The sequence below is a fragment of the Echinops telfairi genome, unplaced genomic scaffold (genome assembly GCF_000313985.2).
Source record: "Echinops telfairi isolate 266 unplaced genomic scaffold, ASM31398v2 ScPeMD7_7427;HRSCAF=8465, whole genome shotgun sequence".
Classification (NCBI taxonomy): Eukaryota; Metazoa; Chordata; class Mammalia; order Afrosoricida; family Tenrecidae; genus Echinops; species Echinops telfairi.
In genome coordinates, this window is record NW_022111327.1 from 2,219,722 (window position 1) to 2,244,557 (window position 24,836).

At 36.9% G+C, this 24,836-nt stretch overlaps 1 protein-coding gene across 3 annotated transcripts in view; it reads left to right on the plus strand.

Moving 5' to 3' along the window:
- Positions 1–24,836, plus strand: part of NRK (Nik related kinase) — a 148,206-nt gene that overhangs the window by 91,651 nt on the left and 31,719 nt on the right. For all 3 annotated transcript variants that reach the window (XM_045298595.1, XM_045298597.1, XM_045298596.1), the window contains exons 10-19: positions 727–805; positions 3,396–3,571; positions 4,311–4,374; positions 4,760–5,906; positions 8,967–9,074; positions 13,454–13,521; positions 15,084–15,178; positions 17,540–17,637; positions 18,706–19,022; positions 24,411–24,702. In XM_045298595.1, the coding sequence (XP_045154530.1) occupies positions 727–805; positions 3,396–3,571; positions 4,311–4,374; positions 4,760–5,906; positions 8,967–9,074; positions 13,454–13,521; positions 15,084–15,178; positions 17,540–17,637; positions 18,706–19,022; positions 24,411–24,702 (2,444 nt within the window). The remainder of the gene's footprint in view (positions 1–726; positions 806–3,395; positions 3,572–4,310; positions 4,375–4,759; positions 5,907–8,966; positions 9,075–13,453; positions 13,522–15,083; positions 15,179–17,539; positions 17,638–18,705; positions 19,023–24,410; positions 24,703–24,836) is intronic.

Below are 24,836 nucleotides of genomic sequence, written 5' to 3' on the forward strand. Positions count from 1 at the left end.
GTCAAAGCACACATAAACCCAGGATCACCAATAGAGCTAGGATTTCGTTCCACCCCACCCAAAAGCACCTGGACAGACTGGCCTGGTGACTTGCTTCTGAAAGGTCACAGCCTTGAGAAACGTGTGGAGCACTTCGACTCTGCACACATTAGGTCTCCGTGAGCCGCAGTCGACTTGGCGGCAATGAACACCAACCACCACCTCATTTTAGAGGGTGTGCTCTCAATTGCACAAAGTTGCTTCTTTTTCTAGAACAATCAATAGCCCAAAAAGATGTTTCTCAGATTTTCAAAGTACTAACTCCTCTTCTTTCCTATATCATTGTACATATTAGCCTAACTGACTTTTTTCATCCTATAAATGATATCTTCCAATTTTTCAACACCGTAGACTTGCAATACAAAAAAAGAAGCGTGTTGTCTTGACTTCTGGTTTGCTTCTCTAGATAAAAGTGATCAAAACAGTTAAAATTTTATTTTAATTTATTGGTTTGTCAATTGCATTTCACACACGTAGAGATGGTGAACATTTAGAATCTTCGATACTATACTGTTTGTATTAAAATGAGCTTGCCCTTTAACCTACATTCTTTTGTATCTACTGGTTCCTTAATGCCCATAAAGCATCCTATGTGGAAGAACATGGAAAATCCCCTCTGGAATGAGGAGTGTGCTCTGGAATTAGCCTTGTCATTTTTTTCTAAACTCATCTATTTCCCTTTTGTAGCTCTGTGTAACCTCCAGCCCTTGGAAGCGCTCTTCGTTATTTTACGGGAATCAGCTCCCAAAGTCAAATCCAGTGGATGGTAAAGATGAATACCTTAATCTCCTAAACACATTAACTTGGTATTTTTATGTAGCCAAGATGTTTTAATTCACTTGATCAGTCCTACTTCACCACTATTGTTTGACAGTATATTCTGAAAACCAGTATCTTAACTGGAATGCTTTAAATGGTCAATTTTAATTAAATTCTAACTAGCCAACTAGAAATAAGTAATTTCATGGTACATTATGATTGCATTACTACCCTGCCCATAACAGGCATGTTTAGTTGTTTCTTTTTTTTTTTCTTTTTAAACATTTTATTAGGGGCTCATACAACTGTTATCCCAATCCATACACACATCAATTGTGTAAAGCGCATTTGTACATCGTTTCTCAAAACATTTTCTCTCCATTAGTTGTTTCTACAGTAATGGGTTTTTCCAATGCCAACTCTGTATGAAATTGCTCAATGTACTTAGAAAGGCAATCACTGTTTGTGATGGACAGTCCTATTGTTTGGTCCATTTAATTTTTTATAGACCTAAAGCAGCTAAGGTATTCCCCAAGGTGCTAGAGCTCAGCCAAACTTGTGAACCCTTCTATCTGAAGCAGTGTCATCACTAGTTTGGTGCAACTAGTGAAGGAACTCATGGTCTCATGCTCCCACTCTACCAACCTCTTCCCATAGAAGACCACAGGTAATTACATATACCAAACCATACACACAAAAATCCAAAAACCAAGCTCACTGCCATTGGCTGGATTCTAGCTCACGGCAACAGAGTAGAACTGCCTCTAGGACTTCTGAGGTTATAAATATTTGTTGGAGCAGAAGTCGCATCTCTCTTCTGCAGAGCAATTGGTGGATTGAAAGTGTTGACTCTGAGTTTAACAACCCAAAGGTAACCATCTCCCCAGGGCTCCTTGGAGAATCCTAAGCCCTGCTTCTTGTCCATTTTAATTACTGAATCGGATGTGATAAATGTAGTTGACAATTGCTTAACTGGCTTATTTTTTTTATTTAGTTGAATGCCAACAACAAAATTGCTGTGTAAACATTTCTACATTGAGTTGCAACCTTATTCTTTATATTAGTAACCGAGAAGAAGCTCTTTTTAATTTTTCTCCATTAAGAACTACTTCATGCTCAGAAAATTATTGATAGATGGTGCACACACATAATCATCACCACAACACTGTAGCTAAAACATCAGAAAATTTGACAAAATTAACTACAAAAACAAACAGTGCATGCAGCAGTACATGCAGATGAAACCATGTGATTTGAAGTGTCATTATAAGTGCCATTATACACGGGTAAGGACATCTGTGACCAGAGCATATTAGAAGATTCAAAAGGTAAATTAGGATAGAGTTTTAGCCTTGTAGGTCTATTGATATTGATACATGTAAGCTGAGCTTATGAAAAATGTTTATGATATAACTAAGTACAGGAATATTTTTATAAAAGATAATGAATTTCCACTGAAACATGGCACAACAATCTTTATAGACAGTCATTTTGGTGTCATGCCCTCACAAGATCTCTGTCATCCAGTTCAGTCCAAACACCTCCCCACCCGCCCCTCCTACCCTGTTTCCCCGAAAATAAGACAGTGTCTTATATTAATTTTTGCTCCCAAAGATGCACTAGGTCTTATTTTCAGGGAATGTCTTATTTTTCCATGAAGAAGAATACAGTACACATTTATTGTTTATTGTTTTATTAAAAGAGACCACACACTTCCTGTCGGCTCCGGCTGCGCTGTGGCTAACAGTGAGCTGCGTGGCGGCACCTGCAGCTGCAATCCAGAGTTACAGTAGCTTAAGGGGGCCTTATTTGGGGGGTTGGACTTATTTTAAGGGGGATGCCTTATATTTCAGTGAGAGGCAAAACTGTAAGTAGGTCTTATTTTGGGGGGATGGCTTACTTTCAGGGAAAGAGGGTAGTAACACCACTGATATAAAACTTGTTGGCCTAGTATCAAGAATATTTATTTATTCTTAGTATTTATAGCTTGCCCTGGTAGAAGTGATGACTATGGGTTGATTGATGACATTCTTCTTTGTGATTCAGTTGAACCCTATCCACGGAATCAGGGTCTCTAGCAACATTTATTGATGGGTTATTTTATAATATGGTTTAGTTTTGGTGCTAGTAACACCCACATTTTGGATCATTGTACCAGTGCTTTTGCAGTTCAAAGTGCATATATAAAGGGAAACTCAGGCTTGAGAGGATGACTGTTGTTGGCTGACCAATGTATCTCATAGTTACATGTACTGCATAAATAATTTCACTGCCATAGCCACAACCTCATTTTTTTACTATGTACATAAAGTTGATCTCATTGAAATTTCTACTCAAATTTGGATAGGCAATGTCATTGACTCGTTTCTTCTTCTGAAATTTAAATGACATTGCTGGATAATGTGTATTATAAAGCTATAGAATATCGGGCAGTTGAAAAGACTATTAATAGATTTACACAACCATCTATGAAATTATAACCTATTAAGTGGCATTTGTGTGGGGCTATGGAGGTTTTTCAGGTCTGAGAATGTTCTTTTATTCCCTTTGACTCATTTTTCCTCCCCCCACCCCCACTTTGATTCATTTCTTTTTAGGTCTCGCAAGTTCCACAATTTCATGGAAAAGTGCATGATAAAAAATTTCCTATTTCGTCCTACTTCTACAACCATGCTTCATCACACATTTGTTAAAGATCTAAAAAACGAAGGACACGTTGTGGAGACATTAAGGAAGCACCTTACTGGAATCATTAAAAAGAGGCAGGAAAAAGGTAGAATTTATAGAATGATTGTTCAGGTGTGAACACAATGTATTTTCAGGAAGATAAAATATTCCTTTAAAAATTATATGGAAAATAAAATTTCTCAAGCCTTTGCTATTTAAGTTTTGCAAGAATGGAGCTTAAGCAACTTCTCTGGGTTTCTGGGCTTGAGAATATTTAGGTATGTATATGTAGACACATATACATATATACTCTATATATATATTCCTAATTACAACTGCCAAGAAATATTCATATTGACAAAGATCTTCAAATTCTCAAACACAATTTTACAATGTGCCAGTTTTATTTTTAGTCAAGTTCTAAGCAAAGAAAAAAAATTAATAGCATGGAAAAATTATCTTATTTTTCTTTTTTGCTATTTTATTTAACTACTGAGATACTGTATTTGGTGCCTGATAATTTTGAAGTAATTATACAACAAATAAAGCAAGTTTTGTTTTATTTGCCAATTTGTTTTATTTAGTTACCAATCTGTAACTAAAGAATGTAATTAAAAAAAAAAACATAAGCATCTATTACGGGAGTAGAAAGCCTCATCTTTCTCCTGAGAAGCGGCTACTGGTTTCTAACTGCTGACCTTGTGGGTAGCAGCCCAGCGGTATTCCCCTAAGCCACCAGGGCCTACTCAAGTCTGCTTCAAGATTGATTGCAATGGCACTTCTTCCAGCTGCATACAAGCCTTTGCTGAATGTTTATTTGGTATTTATTTTATCTTTCATAAAAGGGATTCCTCTAGTCTTTGAAAGAGAAGAAGCTGTTAAACAACAATACAAGATTAACAGATTCAGGTACGTTACACCAATTATGTATATAAATTGTTGATAGCTATTTACCTATAAGAGTGTTGCATATGATGCCCAAACATTTGATCCTTTTTGATATAGCAAATAATGTGTCTCTTTTCAAGAGACATGGAGAGGAAATGTTGAGGAGAGTATTTTATTACTAACCCAAGTGTCCTTAATATCTGGCAACAGAATGATCAAGTACGTCATCTAGCTCCTTTCATAACTGGGTATATTAATACAAAGGACATTTCAGTCATTCAAAGAATTATTCTGGAAATGCTTATTGAAAATAGCTTTGCTGCAGCAAACGCCCAACTTTTAAAAGAAAAGAATTTACACTGAAAAGTCTTCATTGTGTGGCATTCACTTATATGTTTCATTTCAGAGGATCATCTTGTACTCAGGAGCTTCTGAGAATGCCAACCAGCAGCAGATGCAGACCACTTAGAGTGCTCCATAGAGAACGCTCTCAGCCACGGTGGTTTCCTGACCAAGTAGAGCCACAGGTTCAGGCACTGAAGCAACTACAGGGTGCAGCCAGGGTTCTCACACCACTACAGGCTCCACAGGGGCAGGCCCCGGCACCTCCGCAACTGCACCAGGCAGCTTGCGTGTTCATGCCACTACAGGCTCAGGTTAAGTTTAAGGTACCTTGGCCATTACAGATGCAGATCAAGACACCTCCACGATTCCAGAAGGCAGCCCAGGTGTTCATGCCACTATACTCTCAGCTTAAGGGTCGTAGATCTGTACAAGGACAGGCCAAAGTAGTCAAAGAACAGCAGGCTGAGCCCCAGGCTCAGACTCAGGTATCACAACAACCACAGGATCTGGACCAGGTCCCAGAGGAGTTTCATGGGCAAGATCAGGTACCAGAACAACAGCAAAGAGAGGGCCAGGCCCCTGAACAGCAGCAGGGGCAGCAACAGGCACCTGAACAGCAGTTGGAGCAGAACCAAGTACCTGAAGAGCCAGAGTTAGAGGAGCAGGCTGCTGATCCTGCAGAGGAAGAGATCGAAGCAGACGAACCTGAGCCATTACAAGTCCACGCACAGGTATTCTTGCCGCTTCTGTCCCAAAACCACCATGTGCTGTTGCCACTACATTTGGATACTCAGGTGCTTATTCCTGTAGAGGAGCCAACTGGAGAGATACCTCAGGCACAGTCCTGGGCACTAGAGCCCCAACAGATACTTAGTTCAGTTCAGGCACTCATAGAGAGACTATCAAGAGACTTGCTTCAGGCACCAGGCGCACATAACTCAAAGCCACTTGGTCCGCTGCAAACCTTGATGGAAAACCTGTCCGCAAACATGTTTTACTCTCAGCCAGAGCAGGCACGGAAGAAAAAGTCGAAGGTTTCTAGTCTAAGGCAAGCCCTGGTAAAACGACTTTCACCAAAGAGATTTCGTGGAAGGTTATCACGAAGATCTGAAGAGTTTCAAGATTTAGAGACCCTCAGAAGAAGGCGCCAATACAGATGGGAGGATATCTTTAATCAGCACGAAGAAGAATTGAGACAAGTGGCAAATGTAAGAGTTTCCAATATTTTTACATGTGTAGAGATAATATGCTAGTTTATATTCATGTTTTCTTCTGTAAAACCAAATGAATTAAATATCCATTGTGTCCCAGATTTTGCCTAAATAGTAATTGTGATTATAGTTGAGAAAAAAATGTTTATGTGAATGCTTCAGGTAATTCTTTAGATTATCCACTCGGTAGAGATAGGTCTTTTTTTTGCTTTGAAAAATATTATTTTTGTTTGTTTATTAATCGTTTTATTAGGGGCTCATGCAACTCTTATCACAATCCATATATACATGAATTGTGTAAAGCGCATTTGTACATTCATTGCCCTCATCATTCTCAAAACATTTGCTCTCCACCTAAGCCCCTGGCATCAGCTCCTCATGTTTTCCCCTCCCTCCCCACTCGCCACTCCCTCATGAACCCTTAATAATTTATAAATTATTATTTTGTCATATCTTGCCCTGTCCAACGTCTCCCTTCACCCACTTTTCTGTTGTCCATCCCCCAGGGAGGAGGTCACATGTAGATCCTTGTAATCGGTTCCCCCTTTCCAACCCACTCTCCCTCTACACTCCCAGTATCACCACTCACACCACTGGTCCTGAAGGGAGCATCCGCCATGGATTCCCTGTGTTTCCAGTTCCTATCTGTATCAGTGTACATCCTCTGGTCTAGCCAGAGTTGCAAGGTACCCTAACTGGCTCATCTCCTCCCCGAGACCCCTCTGCAAGGAGATCTCTAGTGGCCTACAAATGGGCTTTGGGTCTCCACTCTGCACTCCCCTCGTCATGCACTATGGTAAGATGATCCCTTCAACACCTCGTGATCACACAGGCTGTTGTGCTTCTTCCATGTGGGCTTTGTTGCTTCTGGGCTAGATGGCGGCTTGTTTACCTTCAAGCCTCTAAGACCCCAGGCGCTATACCTTTTGATAGCTGGGCACTCCAGTTTTCTTTGCCACATTTGCTTATGCACCCATTTGCCTTCAGCCATCGTATCATGGAGGTGAGCACACAATGATATGATTTTTTGTTCTTTGATGCCTGATAACTGATCCTTTCAGCACCTCGTGATCACACAGGCTGTTGTGCTTCTTCCATGTGGGCTTTGTTGCTTCTGAGCTAGATGGCTGCTTGTTTACCTTCAAGCTTTTAAGACCCCAGATGCTCTATCTTTTGATAGCCAGGCACCATCAGCTTTCTTCACCACATTTGCTTATTCACCCGCTTTGTCTTCAGCGGTTGTGTCAGGAAGGTGGGCATCACAGAATGCCAATTTATTATTAGAAAGTATTCTTGCATTGAGGGAGTACTTGAGTGGAGGCCCAATGTCCTTCTGCTACCTCAATACTAAACCTATAAATATGTGGACATAGATCTATTTCCCCATCCTCATATATAAATATATTTGCATATGTACATGCCTTTATCTAGACCTCTATAAATGTCCTTTGCCTCCCAGCTCTTTCCTCTATTTCCCTTGACTTTCCTCCTGTTGCACTATCATGCTCAGTCCCCACGAGGGTTTCAGCAGTTCCTCTTGTGGTGAGGTGGTTGTGGGAGGCCTGTTAGGGCATGATCAAGGGTAATGTAACAAAGAGATAGGTCTTTTAATCATTCATTTTCTACTTGTTACCAAGCAAGAAAGGCACACCATATAAATGTTGGAAATTAAAGTTGTATTATCTAAAATTATTTTCATAAGTGAAAACTTGAACTTAAAAACATTAAAAATAATCAACATTTTTGTTTCATTCTTTAAACCTTTAAATTTATTTGTTCTTTCTTCCTATCTAGATCACTTAACTTGGCTATTTAAGTGAATTTCCCTCATTTTTGTAATTTTGTAATTCAGGGTATTTAACTCAAGGCTAAAAATCCTCAGAAAACCCTTTTTGAATGCTTCTGAATATGGATATCTTATTTACAGCTTGTCTAATTTTTTTGTCAACTTTGTATATAATTATCAATTATGTAGTTGCTCAGGACATGAGAAAAGTTACCAATTGGCCTCTCTACACAGTAGATAAAGTGGTATATTATATTATCTGAATAGATTAAATTTAGAAAGGGCCGATAAAACTTTATTTTTTCAAAGTCCTCTAATATAAGTAGATACAATTTGACTGGAGTTGTTGAATTGAATTTGGCAAATATAATCTGATAATGAAGGGTTTGTGGATTTGCTAATCATATTAATTAGGTAACAAAGCTTAGGAGACAGCTGTTTTCTAATTCTTAACAGCATCCATTTACCTTATTGTGATGATCCTAACGTAAGCCCTGACATCCACAACCACCTATTTAATATAAATTAATGTAGTAATTACGCATGAGCCTTGTCTCAATGTCTGGATAATGAGTCTTTTGGTTTCTGCTCATTATGCCAATTTAAAAGTGCTATTTCCCAGATATGATGAACATGTTGTATAAGGGAAGGCCCCAAAGGGACAATGGAGGCCTCACCCCCAGAAGTGGAGGAAGATATAAAGAGAAGGAAATCACATAGAGGAGAGCTATGAGTATACAATTGTGATATTTGGTCGAGAGTGAACCTTTGAGTTGGCTCTGACTCATGGTGTCCCCATGGATAAATGTACTTTGTGGGAGCTCTGGTGGTATAGTGGTTACAAATTGGACTGCTTGAGATTCTATCAGAGTTTATTAGAGGAGTGTGGGTGCTTCAACTCACCAGTGGAAAAGAAACACATTTTCATTATTCTTTGAGTTGAAGAGCTAAGTCAGTTAAAAATGGTAAAACAGAATCTTTCCCAAATTCCTTGAGCTCAATTGGAAATATTTACGCCGCATTACGGGAGACTTTCCTATTGCAGCAGGAGGACCAAAACGTAAAGTGAAAACAGCTTACTTTACTAAACAACCATCCTTTGGATTCTGGAAGAAATTCAGAGCTAAAAGAATGGAAGCCACAAGCTTTAACTCCGTTTTTCCTGTTTGGAAATTACTCCTTTAAAATATATATTCAATAGATGAAATAGTTATGCCAATTATCTGCATTTTTAACAGTGATTACATTCCCCCTGCCCGTTTGTTTTAAAGGACAATGAAGATGAGTCGTCCGACAATGATGAAGTACTTCATTCCATTCAAGCTGAAGTCCAAATAGAACCAGTGCAGCAACACGTCGCAAATCCTATGGAAAATGAGGTAAATACCTCAGTCTAAGGGCCCATGACAATTGTTTTCAAACATATTGGTCTCAAGGTCCCTTCTTACTACTGTACCTTATTCAGTACGCCAAAAAGCTTTTGTTCCTTTGGGTTGTACGATTCCACATTTTCTGTTTTATGAATTTAATTAGAAAAAATGTATTTAGTAATTCATTAAAAAATAATAAACTCATATGTCAATATAAAAAGCACTTTAATGAAAAGTAACTATTTTTCCAAACAACAAAAAATTAGAATGTTGCCGTTGCTTTATATTTCAACAGATCTCTCTAATCTATTTAGCCTAATGGAAGGCAGCTGGATTCTCATATCTGCTTCTGTATTAAATCTGTTTCCATATGCTGTTTTTGCTGGAGGGTATGAGGGAAAGCTGGCTTCTTGCAAATAGGTAGTTGGAAAGGCAAGATTTTCATACCTTTTTCAGATCATTGTGAATATTCTTTAATAATGTACCAAAACTAGAGAAATACAATTTATTTATTTTATTTTTTGATTGTGCCTCATAGTGAGCTTATAGGACAGAGCAGACCTTCCCCAGCGGATTTCTAAGGTTGCAAATCTTTACAGAAGCAGAAAGCCTGATCCCTCTCCCTCAGAACCGCTAGCAGTTTCAAACTACTGACCCTGTGGTTAACAGCCCAATCCACAGCCCGCCACACCACCAAGGCTTCTTAGATACTTAGTTTTTGTGTTGTTTTGTGTTTTTCCAGAAATAGCTCTTTCACTCCCTGTTTCCAGCCCTAGGTATCTTCTAGTAAGCTTTGATCTCCATGTTGTGGTTACATTCTGTCCATTTGGTTCAAACTCAGCAATGGTGTTTGGCTCTGCATGCTCACAATTATTGCTATGCTTAAGGCCATAACTGCAACCACTGTGTATATCATTGGGATCATCCAATATTTGTCCTTTTCTATCTCAGTGAGAGAAATGGAATTTAAAATAATACCAGTGAAATGTTGCATATGCCATAACATTAAGATCCATTGGTCTACCCTGCCCTATGAATAGATATTTTGTTCCTGCTTAATATTGTAACATCAGCTATTAGTTAGAAAATATAGATTCACTTGTATACATATATTTTGAATATTTACACATTCTAATGTAGCAAACTTCAAATGTACCGCCATTGAATCAATCTTGGCTCATAGTGAGTTCTACTCAGACTGAGTAGAACTGCTCCTATGGGTTTCTGAGACTGGAACTCTTTATGGGAACAGAAAGCCTCATCTTTCTCCTGAGGAAATGCTGATGGTTTGGAACTGCTGACCTTGCAGTTAGCAGCCTAATGCATAACCCACTACTCCACCAGGGTGCTATAAATTTTAATGTACAATATAAAAATAATATTTGTTAGTGTGACCATTAATATCATCATAAAAGTACTGAGTATTAGGAAGCTATTAAGTGTGTGATAGGAGATACAAGTTTTCTAATTTCTACTGTTCACCTGAAAGCCCAAATTTTATCATTGCTAATAAAGCCCTGGGGGCATAGTAGTTACACGTTAGGCTGCTAACCACCAGATCACCAATTCTCAACCACTAGCTGCTCCACAGGAGAAAGAGGAGACTTTCTACTCCCATACAGAGTTTCAGTCTCAGAAACCCACAGGGGCAGTTCTACCTTGTTTTACAGGATCTTTATGAGTTAGCATTGGCTTGATGATGGCGGTGAGTTTATAAATATTATCACTTTTTACTGAATTGACAGACATTCATTGATCATTTAAAATAATACATCTACTAATATTAAGTTCTGAGAGATCATAGGTTGTTAATCATCCTTTAAGAAAAATACTGTCCATTTTAAAAAGTGGATACTGACACTTGTAACACAATTGAACATTATATTTTGCCTTGAGTGCTTCCTATGTTGGGGTGCAGTTTATGGCCTTATGTGAATAATTTTAGCTGTGAACTATGTTTAAAAAATTTATGAGAAAAAGTCATCCCCAGTGTCCTCACTGATTTGTCTTTATACTATTTCATTGATCATATCATGCTTGTTAGCACGTGGTATTGGTAAAGCCAGAATTGTGAGTTCAAACGCTATCTGAACAAGCTACTATCACCTTAGCCAGTATCTTAACATCCAAGCATCTACATAATTCTTGGTCACTAAGGCTTAGTAATTGAGCACTTAGCAGTTAAATGAAGAACTCAAATGATTCCCTTGTTGATGATGGGTCAAGACTGCCTTGTTCCTACTTAGCACAAAGGCCCAGATCACATTACTTCTTTGTGAATGCGTCACAGAGCCTACTGTAAAGTCTTTCACAAACAAGTCTCTTTTAAATACATGCTCCATGATGTGACTGGTCCTCTGAATAAGTAATGAAGTGCTATTTTATAAAAACCAAACCACTTGCAAAAGAAATATAAATGTGATCTTGTTTTTTAATTAGCAGAAGCAGTATGTCTTCCTCTTTACTGTACTAAACACTTTACTCTTAATCTCAGCTAATCATTTTTACCTTAAGTATGACACCTTAAGCAGAAAATATGATAGGATATGCTCTAACTCAAGATGCAGCATTTGTTTTGTATATTCCAGTCTTTCGAAACAGTTTTCTCCCCACTTTTCAGGCCAAATATTTCCAGCTTTGTCTTTCTTCTTGTTACTATCATCTATTTTGAGTGATTTTTCACCTTCGGTTTACTAGGATCAATAAACTTTCTGGCATCAACCCTTCACAAAGAAGGAGGCCCAGATTGGGCTTATAGGATTAAGACCGAAATTGAAAGGAGAACGGTAGGCAGATGATTATTGTGAATACTGCCAGATACTTCATTCTATTTGGAAGCTTTTATTAGCAAAACATGAAAAAATAGCAAAATATTTTCATTTCTCACCTGTTTGTTAGAGAAAGACTTGATAAGTCATTTTATGGAGGAGAAAACTGCTTACTAACTTTTATTCACGATACCTTAAAAAGAAGGAGCACTTGTGGCATAGAGGGTTAAGTTTTGTTTTGCTAACTGCAATGTCAGCACTATTGAAATTACGTGAGAGAAAAGCGGGGCCTTCTACTCTCCCCAGAAAACCCCAAGGGCAGTTCTAGCCTGTCTTGTGGGGTACATGTGAGCCAGCATCAACTCTATAACAATGTGCCCACATGGAAGCAGCACACCAACATGTGTGATCATGACGGGCCAAAGGGACCAGGCTTTAAACACCAAAGGTGTGTGGGGGGGAATCATATCCTCGTCAATGAGGGTGGCGCGTGATGGAGACCCAATGCCCATCTCTAGACAACTGGACATACCTTGCAGAGTGGTAGTGGGGAGATGAGTCATTTACGGTACAGTATAGCAATAATGAAACCCACAACCTTCCTCTAGTTCTTAAATGCTTCCTCCCCCCAACTACCAGGACCCCAATTTTGCCTTGCACACCTGGTTAGACCAGATGATGCACAGCGGTACAGATGGGAATTGGAAACGCAGCGAATCTAGGACAGATGAACCGCTCAGGACCAGGGGTGACAGTGGTGATACCAGGAGGGAAAGGGGGTGTAGAAAGGGGGAATGGATCACAGGGAGCTACATATAACCTCCTCTCTGGGGGACGGGCAGCAGAGGGGTGTGTGAAGGGAGACGCCAGATAGTGTAATATAAGATACAATAATAATTTATAAATTATCAAGGGTGCATGGGGGAGAGGGGAGGAAGAAGGGAGGGGGAGGGGAAAAAAGCGAATTTTGGGAATAATGAGGGCAACAAATGTATAGATGTGCTTTACACAATTGATCTATGTATTGTGATGAATTGTATGAGGCCCAATAAATTGATTTAAAAAAAACAACAAAACAATGTGCATCTGCTTATATTTGTGTTGTAAAACCTTAAGAAACTTAGGGTTAGCTAGAAAGAGTAAGTAAATGTTGAGTGAGGCATTTGGACTTGTCATAAAAGACAGTATGATGAAATGGAGATCTTGAAGTTGGAGTTGGAGAGACTCATATTCTAGTTCTAAATCTCCCACCGACGTGGTGTAAATTTCTTCAAAAAGTCATTTTGTCTGTATAGGTTACAAATTCCTCAACAATAAAATGAGAACACTTTATTATATGATATCCAGATTTTGTTTTTGCACTAACATTCTGTTATGTTATAGCAGATGATGAAATTAGACCCCAGGACATCATACTTAAGCAGTTAAAATTATCATGAAGCAGTACTAATGTTACACAACAAGTAATTGTGAACGTAAAATCGATGTATGAAATCAGATTTTCCAAGTTGGAATTTTAGGAAAATATCCCTTTGTGAAGAAGTGCATCTTCCCGTAAATTAATAGCTCATAAGGAATGATTATTGAGAATTATACTGAACTATTAATTGTACCCTTTAGGTTCAGGAAAGATCTGCTCCGAGGCCTTGCAACCAGGATCGTGCACACCGTGTCACATTCTCTCCAAGGTATGTGTAGCAATTTACCATCCCATAGAAAACTCAAACTTATTTCTTTGATGTCGAGTTCTAAATGAAATCAAGACCAATTATTGGTGACAGCATAATTATTGACATTATTGGTCAACATTTAAATCTCAACTTCAATGAGCCATTAACTAGGACTTTGACATTTGGCTGTACAACAAGTTCCATGTCATTTGAATTGATAATTATCTGGTAAGATCTAGAATTAATTAAAAAAACGAATCTTGTGATAGATTTTAAATTTTAATTAATTAGGAAAAGTATGTGAAATTTCAAAGTGATTTTTTAATATGTATCAAATTATCCTTACAGAAGTTAATTTCACAGAATAAACAAGACTGAAAATGGTTAAAATATGGTTAAATATTTTATGGTTAAAATAAAATCTAAAACCCAAAATATAATATTGGCTGCAGTTAAAATCAGTGTAACATCAGTGATGTTTGGTATGTTTTAAAGATCATGCTCCATAATTTAGATATTGTAGGCAGTGTGTTAAATTTCAATGACAAATTTTAAATAGATCTCCCATGAAAATTATATTCCCTCCACTCACGACTTATAATGAACAGAATCATTCATTTGATCTTTCAATAAAGGTTGATGGAGTTCTTATTGTATTTGTGATATTGGACAGATGGCAGAGTGTTGAGAGTATGAAGTGTGCAATATGTTTTTAATCACTTATGTTCACACTCTTAGATTTAACTGGTGTTTAGAAATCTTTGAAAATCAGAAACCAAGACTAAGAACTTTATTTGCACCCATGAATGGGTTTTTATGGTTTTCTGACCACAAAGCTAAGAAATTAGTAGTATTTTGAGTAGTATTTTTTTATATAATGGGGGAATCATTTCATGACACTCTAACTTGCAGTATTCAATCTTACTCTGCTCAACTGATGAGAGGATTTTTGAATTTATGGGTAGCAAATATATTGTTTTTTAATATGGTGACATTCATAAAATCAATTTAAGTGAAATGTGAGATTTTCCTCAAGTTTGGCACCATAGAAAACACTTATTTTGTCTCTTTTGGGTTTAAATCACCATCCTTTCTATGTACAAAGTCCAAAGCTAATATGAAATAAAGCAACACTTATGCAAAACAACTTTTTAATATATTCCATGAATTTGAAGTGTAAGAACTAAAGTGTAAAGAAAATGTTTATTTATCCAACCTGGCTTTTTAAGAAATCATGTTCAAAGTTTTACATGTACCAGAAGACTTTATTTATTGTTGCGCTACCCATATAATATCATGGTCCAAATATTAGCTTCAAGAGAGTTTACAGGATTTTTTAAAGAAATAAAAATAAAAGTGAATATTTACTTTATGCACACTTTTTTATGTTTATGTTTTGGGAATGATTTCTGAGTTTTAAATAAAATAGATTTAACAAAATCAAAAAAGGAATTTAGAAAATATTACTGCAACTCTCCTGCCATAACTTTCAGCAAGCACGTGGTGTTGGTTTTCATGATGTTTGACTTGTCCCTCGTGACTGTTAACACACGGTATATGCTCTCCTGTCTTTTCATTAGTATTCCTCAGGAGGCTGTTTTGGAACAAGCTCCGAGACCCATTGATGTCAGACAAAGAAGTGCACCAAATCCTCAGAATTGTCCAGCAGCATCAGGTGATTCAAAGCATAACATTTCAATAGTCAAACATAGATCTCATGTTTTATTGCAGAAATCAAGATAAGAATTCTAAAGAGGATTAGCTCTAAAAATATATGAAGAAAGCTCAACTAAGAGTAGAACCAGGAGCTCATTGGATTTGGCAGTTGGGTGGTCAGTGTACCCTTTGAGAAGTAGAACATAATATTTCTTAATATTCTTCTTTCAGTGTAGTATAGTTAGAAATGTGACTAGGGATTAGGGGGAGAAATATTTATTAGCTTCTGTACCAAGTGAGAAAAATATGAGAAAATAACTTACAGTGCTCTCCAACATATTAAAATTCATAGGCAACTTTTAGAAGATTGGATGAAATACTTGTGGGCATATGTTTTATTTATCAGTTTGTTATTTTATCTCCCCCCCAAAAAGATATATACATTATTTTTCAAATATCTATAAATGTTGCAAGTTGATATTTTTTATTAAGAAGGCTTGAAGAATTAATCTAATCAAAGAAAACAATAAACAGTGATAAGGATTCCAAACAAGTGCTTTAAGTTAACATGTGCTTTTGAGGGAGTTTAAATGAATTATTAGAGTTGGAATACTAGGATAAGCAAAAAGCTTTGGATTATAAAATCTGACATTAAACATATCAGCAATCCAGATGAGTGAAGGATGTCTCTGACTTAGTGCCTGTAATTTTTTGGTGATTATAAAAGTATAGTATGCATATTTTTATCAAATGTTAATAATGAAAAGATAGTTAATTAAATTCAAACATTCAAAGAGCTGAATTTAAAAACTCTACAGATCTAATTTTTCATAGACTCCTATAGTTGCAGAATTCTTTTAAATAGTAGTATCATCTTGTTCAGAAGTACTATGCTGTGAAAAAGAAGAGAAGCCTGAGTGTAGAGTAGCTTTAAAATCCTTACCCTTATGGCTCTATAATCTTTTTTTTCTGGTTTGATATGGTTAATTTTACTAATACTGGAAAACAGTTAAACATCAAGGCTTATTCGTGTGTATTAATTTTTGCCTTTTTGAAATAGGGACATTATTTATTAGGCCCCCAAACAGTCGTGAACCAAAAAGAGAGGAAGACGTAGTGGAGTGGCATCTGTTCAGAGGATAGCTAACGTTCTTTTGAGCTCTAAAATTCCATGATTTTGCATGTGTTCCCATGAGTTCCATGCTTCATCATGCAAGAAATAAGAGTGCCTACTACAAGTTCCTCTCAAAGTCCCAAAAATCACCCGTTCTTTTTTTTTTCGTCTAATAACTATCCCAAGAGACTTGAGAGAAAATGCTTCTCAGTTTTGACAGCATAATATTTCTGAACAAGATGACACTACTATTTAAAAGAATTCTGCAGTCAAATAATAAATGGCAAAAGTATAACAATGCTAGCTAGAGTATGGGGATACAAATTACAGCAGTGTTTGCAAAGTCATGCTTTTTAGTAAAGTTATAGTGCCTATATCTTTACTGTGTATTTCAAATCTGTAAATAAAAGAGGGAAAATGAAAAGTAATTTAGCCAGAGATATTCTTTAATATACCCCAGTTCTTAATATCAAAATGGGTGTTTCAAATGAAAAGTATTTACATTATAGAACTGAGTGATCTAAAATAATAGCTACTAGTCATATGTGAGTAATAAATTAAATTTATTTTTAAAAAATAAATTAAATTAAAATTCAGGTCTTCTGTCACACTGGCCATATTTAAACTGCCCAACCTCTACATGGGTCTAATGGCTACTGTATTGGACCGGGCAGGCATGGATCATTTCTCTCACCACAGAAAACTCTATTGCTATGTAAAATACTCCTTTAGAAAGCTCACCAGCTATATGAAAAAGCTTTAAATTTTGTCATGTTTTAGTTGCGCACTTCATGGCCGTATCACTGAGTGAAAATTCGGGGATTACACTTGTAGAATCAACTCTGCTCGAGATTTCTCGCTAACCCATCATCTCCCAATACATTGTTGGATTATTTTTCTATTACTTTTTAAGACCAGTCTTACAGCTCATCCCTTCTTACACTTAATATCTCGGCGTTTTCTTCTTTTTTAATGGACTCTGATACCAGTTGGCTTCCATTCTCTATCTCTCCTTCTTCCACAAATTAGAAATAATTAGCAGTATCAGCTTAATATTGAAAACAGAATGAACATGCATGTATACAAAGGAAATAAATTTGGAACTTTCCCTTAAAACTGCAATTTGAGGTCCTGTCCTCATGGGAATTTTTCAGCTGATAGTTCTGAATGGAGTCATAAGAGAATAATGGGTGGGGGCAGGAAACTGAGGGTATTGGGGAGGTGCCATGTACAATCATCAGTATTGCTTTTGCTTGCCTTCCACAGAATCATCTTCTGAGGAGGAGAGTCCTGTGGTTAGGAGGAGGTCCCAGTCATCCCCACCTTATTCTACTATTGATCAGAAGTTGCTGATGGACATCCATGTATGTTATGATCTTAACACATTTATGTCTGTTCTCCTTGATTTTCCACTTTTTGTCTTCCATTTTTAACTCCACTTGAAGGGGGGGAAAAGGTTAGAGGTTAATTTTTCATTAATTCTTTTCAGATTTCCATTGTTATGTTAGCATGCAGAATATGAAATCTATAAATGAAATTTAAAATGGGAAATGATTGATCTGAAAAGATTTTATATTTACACATCTGTCATTTAGAATATGTTTTAAAGAAATGCTTGATTTTGGTCTAATATCATTTCTTGGAGGATGAGGCATTTAGAGATAAGTGATGACTACAAGCACCATTTACACATCCCATCCACACTGCCTAAAGGTGTAATATGATCCCAAAATCAGACGAAACCAGTTGCTATCCAGTTGGCTCTGACTCCCGGTATCTCTGCCTGTCAGCATTGAACTGTGCTCCATATGGTTTTTAACAGTTGATTGCTCAGCAGTAGCTTTCGAGACCTTTCTTCCAAGGTGCATCTGGCTAGACTCAAACCCACCATTCTTTCAGTTAGCAACTAGACACTGAACCATTTTCACCACCCCGGCTTCTAAAGGTGCTATCCCACTCATACCTGATTTAAAATAGGGATTTCCATTATTTTTTAGAGGTGTTTGTGATGTCAATGTGAAACGTGTAAAACTGACGCTGAGATATTAACATCAATTTAAGTGCCTTGTAGTAACCAATCTATTGGGATAAAGTAAACGCCCCCCAAAAAGTGACTACATCTTAGAGCATTAGATCAACTATTCTATTGCCCTCCCTCAAAATCATATATCTACTCCATCAGCTAACAATAGCGTTAATAAAAAATGAGAAAACTATTTTTCCTGTGTGATCCAGAAAGGCCATGAATAATCACAGTCTGAGGTTTGGGCTTTGCCATCTCATCCCCACTAAAAGCTTGTTCTTTTCAGTGAGTAAACATCTTTAGCTCAATGACAAAAATGTATCTTAAATGCGTTCAACTTGGAAACTTTCCATTCTAGAAGAAAATTAATGGCTACTAGAGACTACATTAACCTTTCTTGTGCACACAGGTTCCAGATGGATTTAAAGTAGGAAAGATATCACCCCCCGTATACTTGACAAATGAATGGGTGGGCTATAATGCACTCTCTGAAATCTTCCGGGATGATTGGTTAATGCCTGCACCTGTCATTCAGTCACCTGAAGAGGATGATGAATATGTTGAACTCTATGATGCTGATGCTAATAGTGATGGTGATGATGATTCTAATGATGCTTATGAAGATACCTATGATCATGAAAATGAGAACTTTCATTACCAAATTGATCAGGTTAATGAAGCTATGGATGAAGACAGTAACGACGACGATGATCCTCAATGGCCAAGGTTGGTTATTCTGGATTAGGTGTACTATGAGTGTTATAGGAAAAAATTTCAGAGCCCTATGATTTTTTTATTTACTTTTAAAATTCGTTAACAAAAGGGTAAATAAATTTAAACTTGCATACATTAAGTAGCTTCATTTTCAATAAGAAATTTTGAGCTTTTTAACATGGAACACTTAATTTTGTTTTAATTTTATATTTTTTTGTTAGCCTTCAAGTATTTATTAGGTTCTTTGTGACTGAAAATGCCTGGCTGTTTCTGTTAAAATTACTGAATTTTATGACCCTGTGAAGGCACAGTGGTATAAGAAATAGTAAAGAAAATGAAGTGTGCTCTTTAAAAACTCTAATAGGAAGCCTTAGGTATTTGTGAACTAAAGATCTAAAAATGCTCAGGAAAAAAATGAATTACAAAATCGCCTCTCACTGCTCATTCTTTTCAGGATGCAGATTACTAATGTAATTTTATACTTGCAATTAAGAGGGTGTCTCATTTAAGTCCACACTCAGTTACTTTAATCTTTGAATAGTTGTCAAAATGATCAGTTAGTGAAATAATGCTTTTATTATGTATTTTTATTATCTTTCCTTGCTGTCTATTTAGTTCCTTGCTTATCTCCAATGAAATGGTGTTTTCTCATTAACATATATTCATGGTTTCCATATCAATGGCATCAAAAAGGATATACATGCACACAGGTTCTGATTTATACATGCACAAGTATATTCCAAATAAAATAAGACATGCTTAATCATGTCTCTGAAATCAATGGATGGCTGCAGACAAGTCCTATCAGTAATATACTTGTCTTACTGCTTTTCAAAAAAAGGTCCAATTAAGATAGCAGAGAGGTCCGCTCAGAAGAGTATGGCACCGATTTGGAGAAATTTCAAAAGGGTAATGGTGATAGATTTTCTCATAGAGGGGCTTGTTAGGAAATCAAAGACTGTCCTAAGAAAATTTTATTAGGAAACCTAAACCCATCTACCCTGTAGCCCTTTCAGATTTCTTCTCTTTTTTAAAGGAACACAATTTGCTTTCCTCAAGGATGCCAAAGTTGCTGTTTGATTATAGTGTGAAGAAAAAAGTGCAGAATTCTTCACAAAAGGTTTAGAGCAGTAGTTCCCAACCTTCCTAACGCTGCAGCCCTTTAATACAGTTCCTCATGTTGTGGTGACCCCAACCCTAAAATTTTTTTCCTTACTACATCATAAGTGTATTTTTGCTACTGTTATGAATCATAATATAAATATCTGATATGCAGGATGTATTTTCATTGTTACAAATTGAACACAATTAAACATAAAGCATAGTGATTAATCACAAAACAATATGATGTAATTACATATTTTGAAATATTTATGTGTTTTCCAAGGGAATTAGGCGACCCCTGTGAAAGGGTCGTTCGACCCCCCAAAGGGATACACTGGGTTAGAGGGATGAAAACATTTCCTCCAGACATGTGTAGACCTAGATGGAAGACATGTCAATAAACAATAACTTCACATTTTGATGTTTTTTGTTTAATAAAGGTTTCTTTTATTTTGTAGAATATTTTGTAACTTGCCTTTGTATAGTTACATTTTCAATTGAAAAGAAAGCACAAACTATTAAAAGCTGAAATAACTTTAAAACGGGTTATAAGGGAGATCAAATGATAAGATGTTCCATGTTAACCCAACTACATCTGCATAATTAGCTTTACACCACTTTCTGTCCATTAGCAAGTCTATCCACATCCCTGGTATGTACACAGGATGCGCCAGAGGTTTAATCCATGCAAATGGATTTTGGGCTTCTTCTGTCAAGCATAACCTTCTGCAAACTGGGTGTTCACAATTTCAGCTCAGACCGTTTTCTCCTCTTGATTTAGATTTTATTATTTATAATCCTTGGACATGGCTGTACTGGGTGAGCTTCTTCCATGTTGGCACCTCACTTAGATAGCTGCTCGTTTTAAGACAAGTCTTTAAGAACCCCAGACACTGTTCTTTCTGATACCTGTCACCATCTGATTACTTCCTCATACTTTGATATGGTGATATCTATATTTTCATATCTTCACTAATCTCTTGATGGCAGAGAGTATCAAGTACGGCCCTGTCATAAGAACTAATTGTTCTTCAGTTAGGGCTATAGTTATGTGTGAGCTAAAATCCATTCATGTACCTATGTTTTATTTATGTTTCTGGTTCATTTTAGAGACAGCATTAACATTTTTGATAGAGAATATCATAAATCATCCACCTAGGGCATATGATAATTCTGTTGATAGTATCTTTACTTTAGGAAATGGTATAGAATTTAAACACTGTTGAGACAGAGAAATTATACAGGTATAGCCGGCTGTTAAGAACACAACACCTGAATTATTTACTTGTACAAATTAAAAGCTTATGTTACTGAACACTATTTTCAAGAAAAATAAGTGTTAAGGAGAGGGCAAGACTTTCAGTAGCACTCATCCACAAGGGCAGAACCATGCCTGCCAGACTAACACATGTACACAAAATTCAAAGAGAGCATAAAAATGGTGAATATATGGTAGTCCCCGCACCCCATTCATTGGGCACCCTTAAAGCAAGAAATCCGAACCAAAGACCAGTGACTGCCAACTCCACAACCTTGGATAATAGTCATCTACTTCTCACGCTAGGGTGTTACAGTCTGAAGTCCAGGCAAGTGTGTCAGTTCCTTAAATCTGCTCTAAGCAAATTTAAGGTAAAGCCCACTTTTCTTAGTGGGGTTTCCACATTGTATCCCTCTGGTGTGGCCTGTGAAAATTGTGTGCTTCAAAAGGACAAAGTCTAAAGTCCCAGGTGTCCATAGTACTTGGCCTGGATCACAACAGGCTAGGTTTAAACTAAGTCAAAATTGTCCAATTAGGAACATAACACCAGCCATATTTTCCCCTTGTTTTCTATATAAGTATTGTTAAACTTCCCAGCCCCACCCCCCATCCCCCAATGGCATATTGTCTCACCTGGTTAACCTACCAACTGAAAGGGTAATCGCTACACGTTTAACCCTTTAAGGAAACGTACTACAGACAAGAATATGTATAATATAAACAAACTGATTTAAACCTTAACAAAAGTATTAAGAAATCATCACTGTAATGAACATAAATTTCAAAGAAATTTATTTACAGAGCACAGTGTATATAACTAAATTACAGCACTGACCATTTACTTTATTATTGAATACAAGGCTTATTCTTTTATGAAGGGTTTTAGTCTGAAAGCCAGTTAGTTGCATTAGGATCTGCTAGTGTTCATCTTAAAAATGCAGAATACCAGTCCCAATACATATGTCCTGTACTAGATTATATATTGTAAATTTGGGGGCCCTGATCTAGAGATTCACAACAATTTACCTATTAAGCATTTGTATTTATTTGTAAATTATCCCTGCCATGGAAATAAGAACTCCTCTAAAAAGAAAATAAAAGCCTACTTTCTTAGCAGCGAACTAGTTCTTGCAAATAAGGTCTCACCACATGTAATATGAATGTAACCGTGTCTGCTGAACAGTTTGAATCAATATGTTGGTAGCAGTGGTTCATCATCCCAGTGGAAGATCTGAGTTGCCTTGAGAGCTGTAGATAAGTGTTATTGCTTTAGCCCCACCCTAGAGCAATCAGAATCCTGTAACAGAATATTTTATAGCTGAAATTTTGAGGAAACCAATTAACGTTCCTGTGTGTTCTCCTAGGTGTGCTCCATATGCCCAACAATCTCTCTCCCTTTTTCATTTTTACTGTGTAACCCACTTCAGTGCCTGACGCCCATGGGATAGAGTCAGGCAATGGTTCCGGCCCATGAGGTCGGGCCTGCCATCAATCCAAACTCATACACCAATATCTCTTTTATGAATGAAAGAGATGATCTGTTAAGAAGCCCCGGTGGGAATAACTATGCAATAATCATTGGGCTACTAACTTTAAGGTTAGAAGTTCAAACCCATCAGCAGGTCCATGGGAGAAAGATGAGGCTCCCTGCTTCCCTAAATTTTAGGAAGCCCTATTTACGGTCAGGCTCTATAGGGTCACTGAGTCAGAATTGACTCATAGCAATGGGTTTGATTGTTTGTTTTAGCTTGAGGTGTTTAACCCAAGAATTTGTTCTTCCCTTGAAATACTAAAGAACATTATGCAAACTGTATTTTTTTATCTTCTTGTATGTAATCTAAAGCATGCTTGAGTGAAAGGTTTAATTACTTTGATTTTTGTCTACCTGCTCAAACTTAAAATTATTAATTTTTATTCCCTAATTGTATTATATATGTTAGATGCTAATCAGGTACTTCAAGATCCATTTTCTTGGTTGCTATGCCCAGCATGTCTCTGGAATCTAAACCACATTTAGAAACGTGAAATAGAGGAGAAAAATGTTCAAAGAGAAAGTGCACAGAAGTCACTGAAGGCTAATCTTTCCAGTGTCGCTCATTTTTACCTTAAATTTTTGTTGATGGACAACCGTAGAAAAAAGGGAGAACCGAGAAGGTTGTGAAGGGTTCTAATTTTTATGAGCATATTTGCAAATAAATAGGCATGCCCCTTGTTGATAATTTTTAGATAACTTCACATAACAATTTTAATTTCCATGATTATGCATTGCTCAAACAGTTGAGATACCAGCATGGGTATAATAAATCTAAATGAGGAGTAAGATGATCTTTATTTGTTTAATTAATAGTAAAATTGCCAAGAGCTCAATTATTGGCCAACAACAAAAAGAAATCTACCAGGAATTACTTTGCTAGGAAAATTTTCTTTTACAATTACTATAGTCACATGTTTAATGTTATCTCTGAATTAAAACAGATCATTGGGGCATTTTGTTAAGTTTGCCATTCTTAGCAACTAATTTGATGGCTATCATATAAAATATGAAATCTCTGTTACTGAATGTCCTGGTAATAGGAATAGGCTAATGAGATTTTGTTGCAAAGCAGTTAATATGCATTTTCAAATCAAGGCAGATTAACATACCATAAGCTACATGTATTTCAAGAAGGACTATTTAAATATGTTGCGATTGAGCAGAATATACGGCCTTGATGTTTCATGTGGTTGTTCATTTGCTAGTACACCAATTATTGTATTATTTAAGGGGGAAAATGCATATTCCTGCTAACAGCCTACCTGATATTTCTAACAAAGAAAGCAAGTTCTCTAGCCTTTACCATTCAAATGGTTGTGATAATTCAATATTCAAGATTGACAGGACATATGAGTATTTCCTTGTCTATGTTATACTAGTAGGCTAAATTTAAAGTGTTCACATTGAGCAAAGCCATGCCTGGACATAGTAGACAGGTTTCTTGCTGAATTTCAGATGTGTTTTGTTGGTTTGCTTTGTTTCACTAATTGGAGCTTATACTCAGGCCACGCTACAACAAAGGTGGAAGAGGTAGACTCTGCAAGCAAGGTGATGGAGAGAGACGTTATGAAAGGGAAGGAGCCTACAGAAACTATGAAAGCCATGGAGAGAGTGCATCCATTGGAGACCACGAAGGTAGTGGAAGAAGAAGCAATAGAGAACGTGGAGGTAAGGGAAGCCGAGGAGCCATTGAAGAGCGTGGAGCCCATCAGTTCAGTGGAGGAGAACATTGCTCAAGACCAGATGTCCCACAATTGGAGAGACCAGCATCCCAGGAGTTTGACCATCAACAGGAGGTAATACGCCACTTGAAATAAAGAGAATGAACTCATCTCATTGTGAATGTGTTTCTGCTTGTGATATGTAGCATTTCTAGCCATTCCATAGGCTTTTTAATCTTCTATCCCAAAGCCTTAAGCATATTTCACTG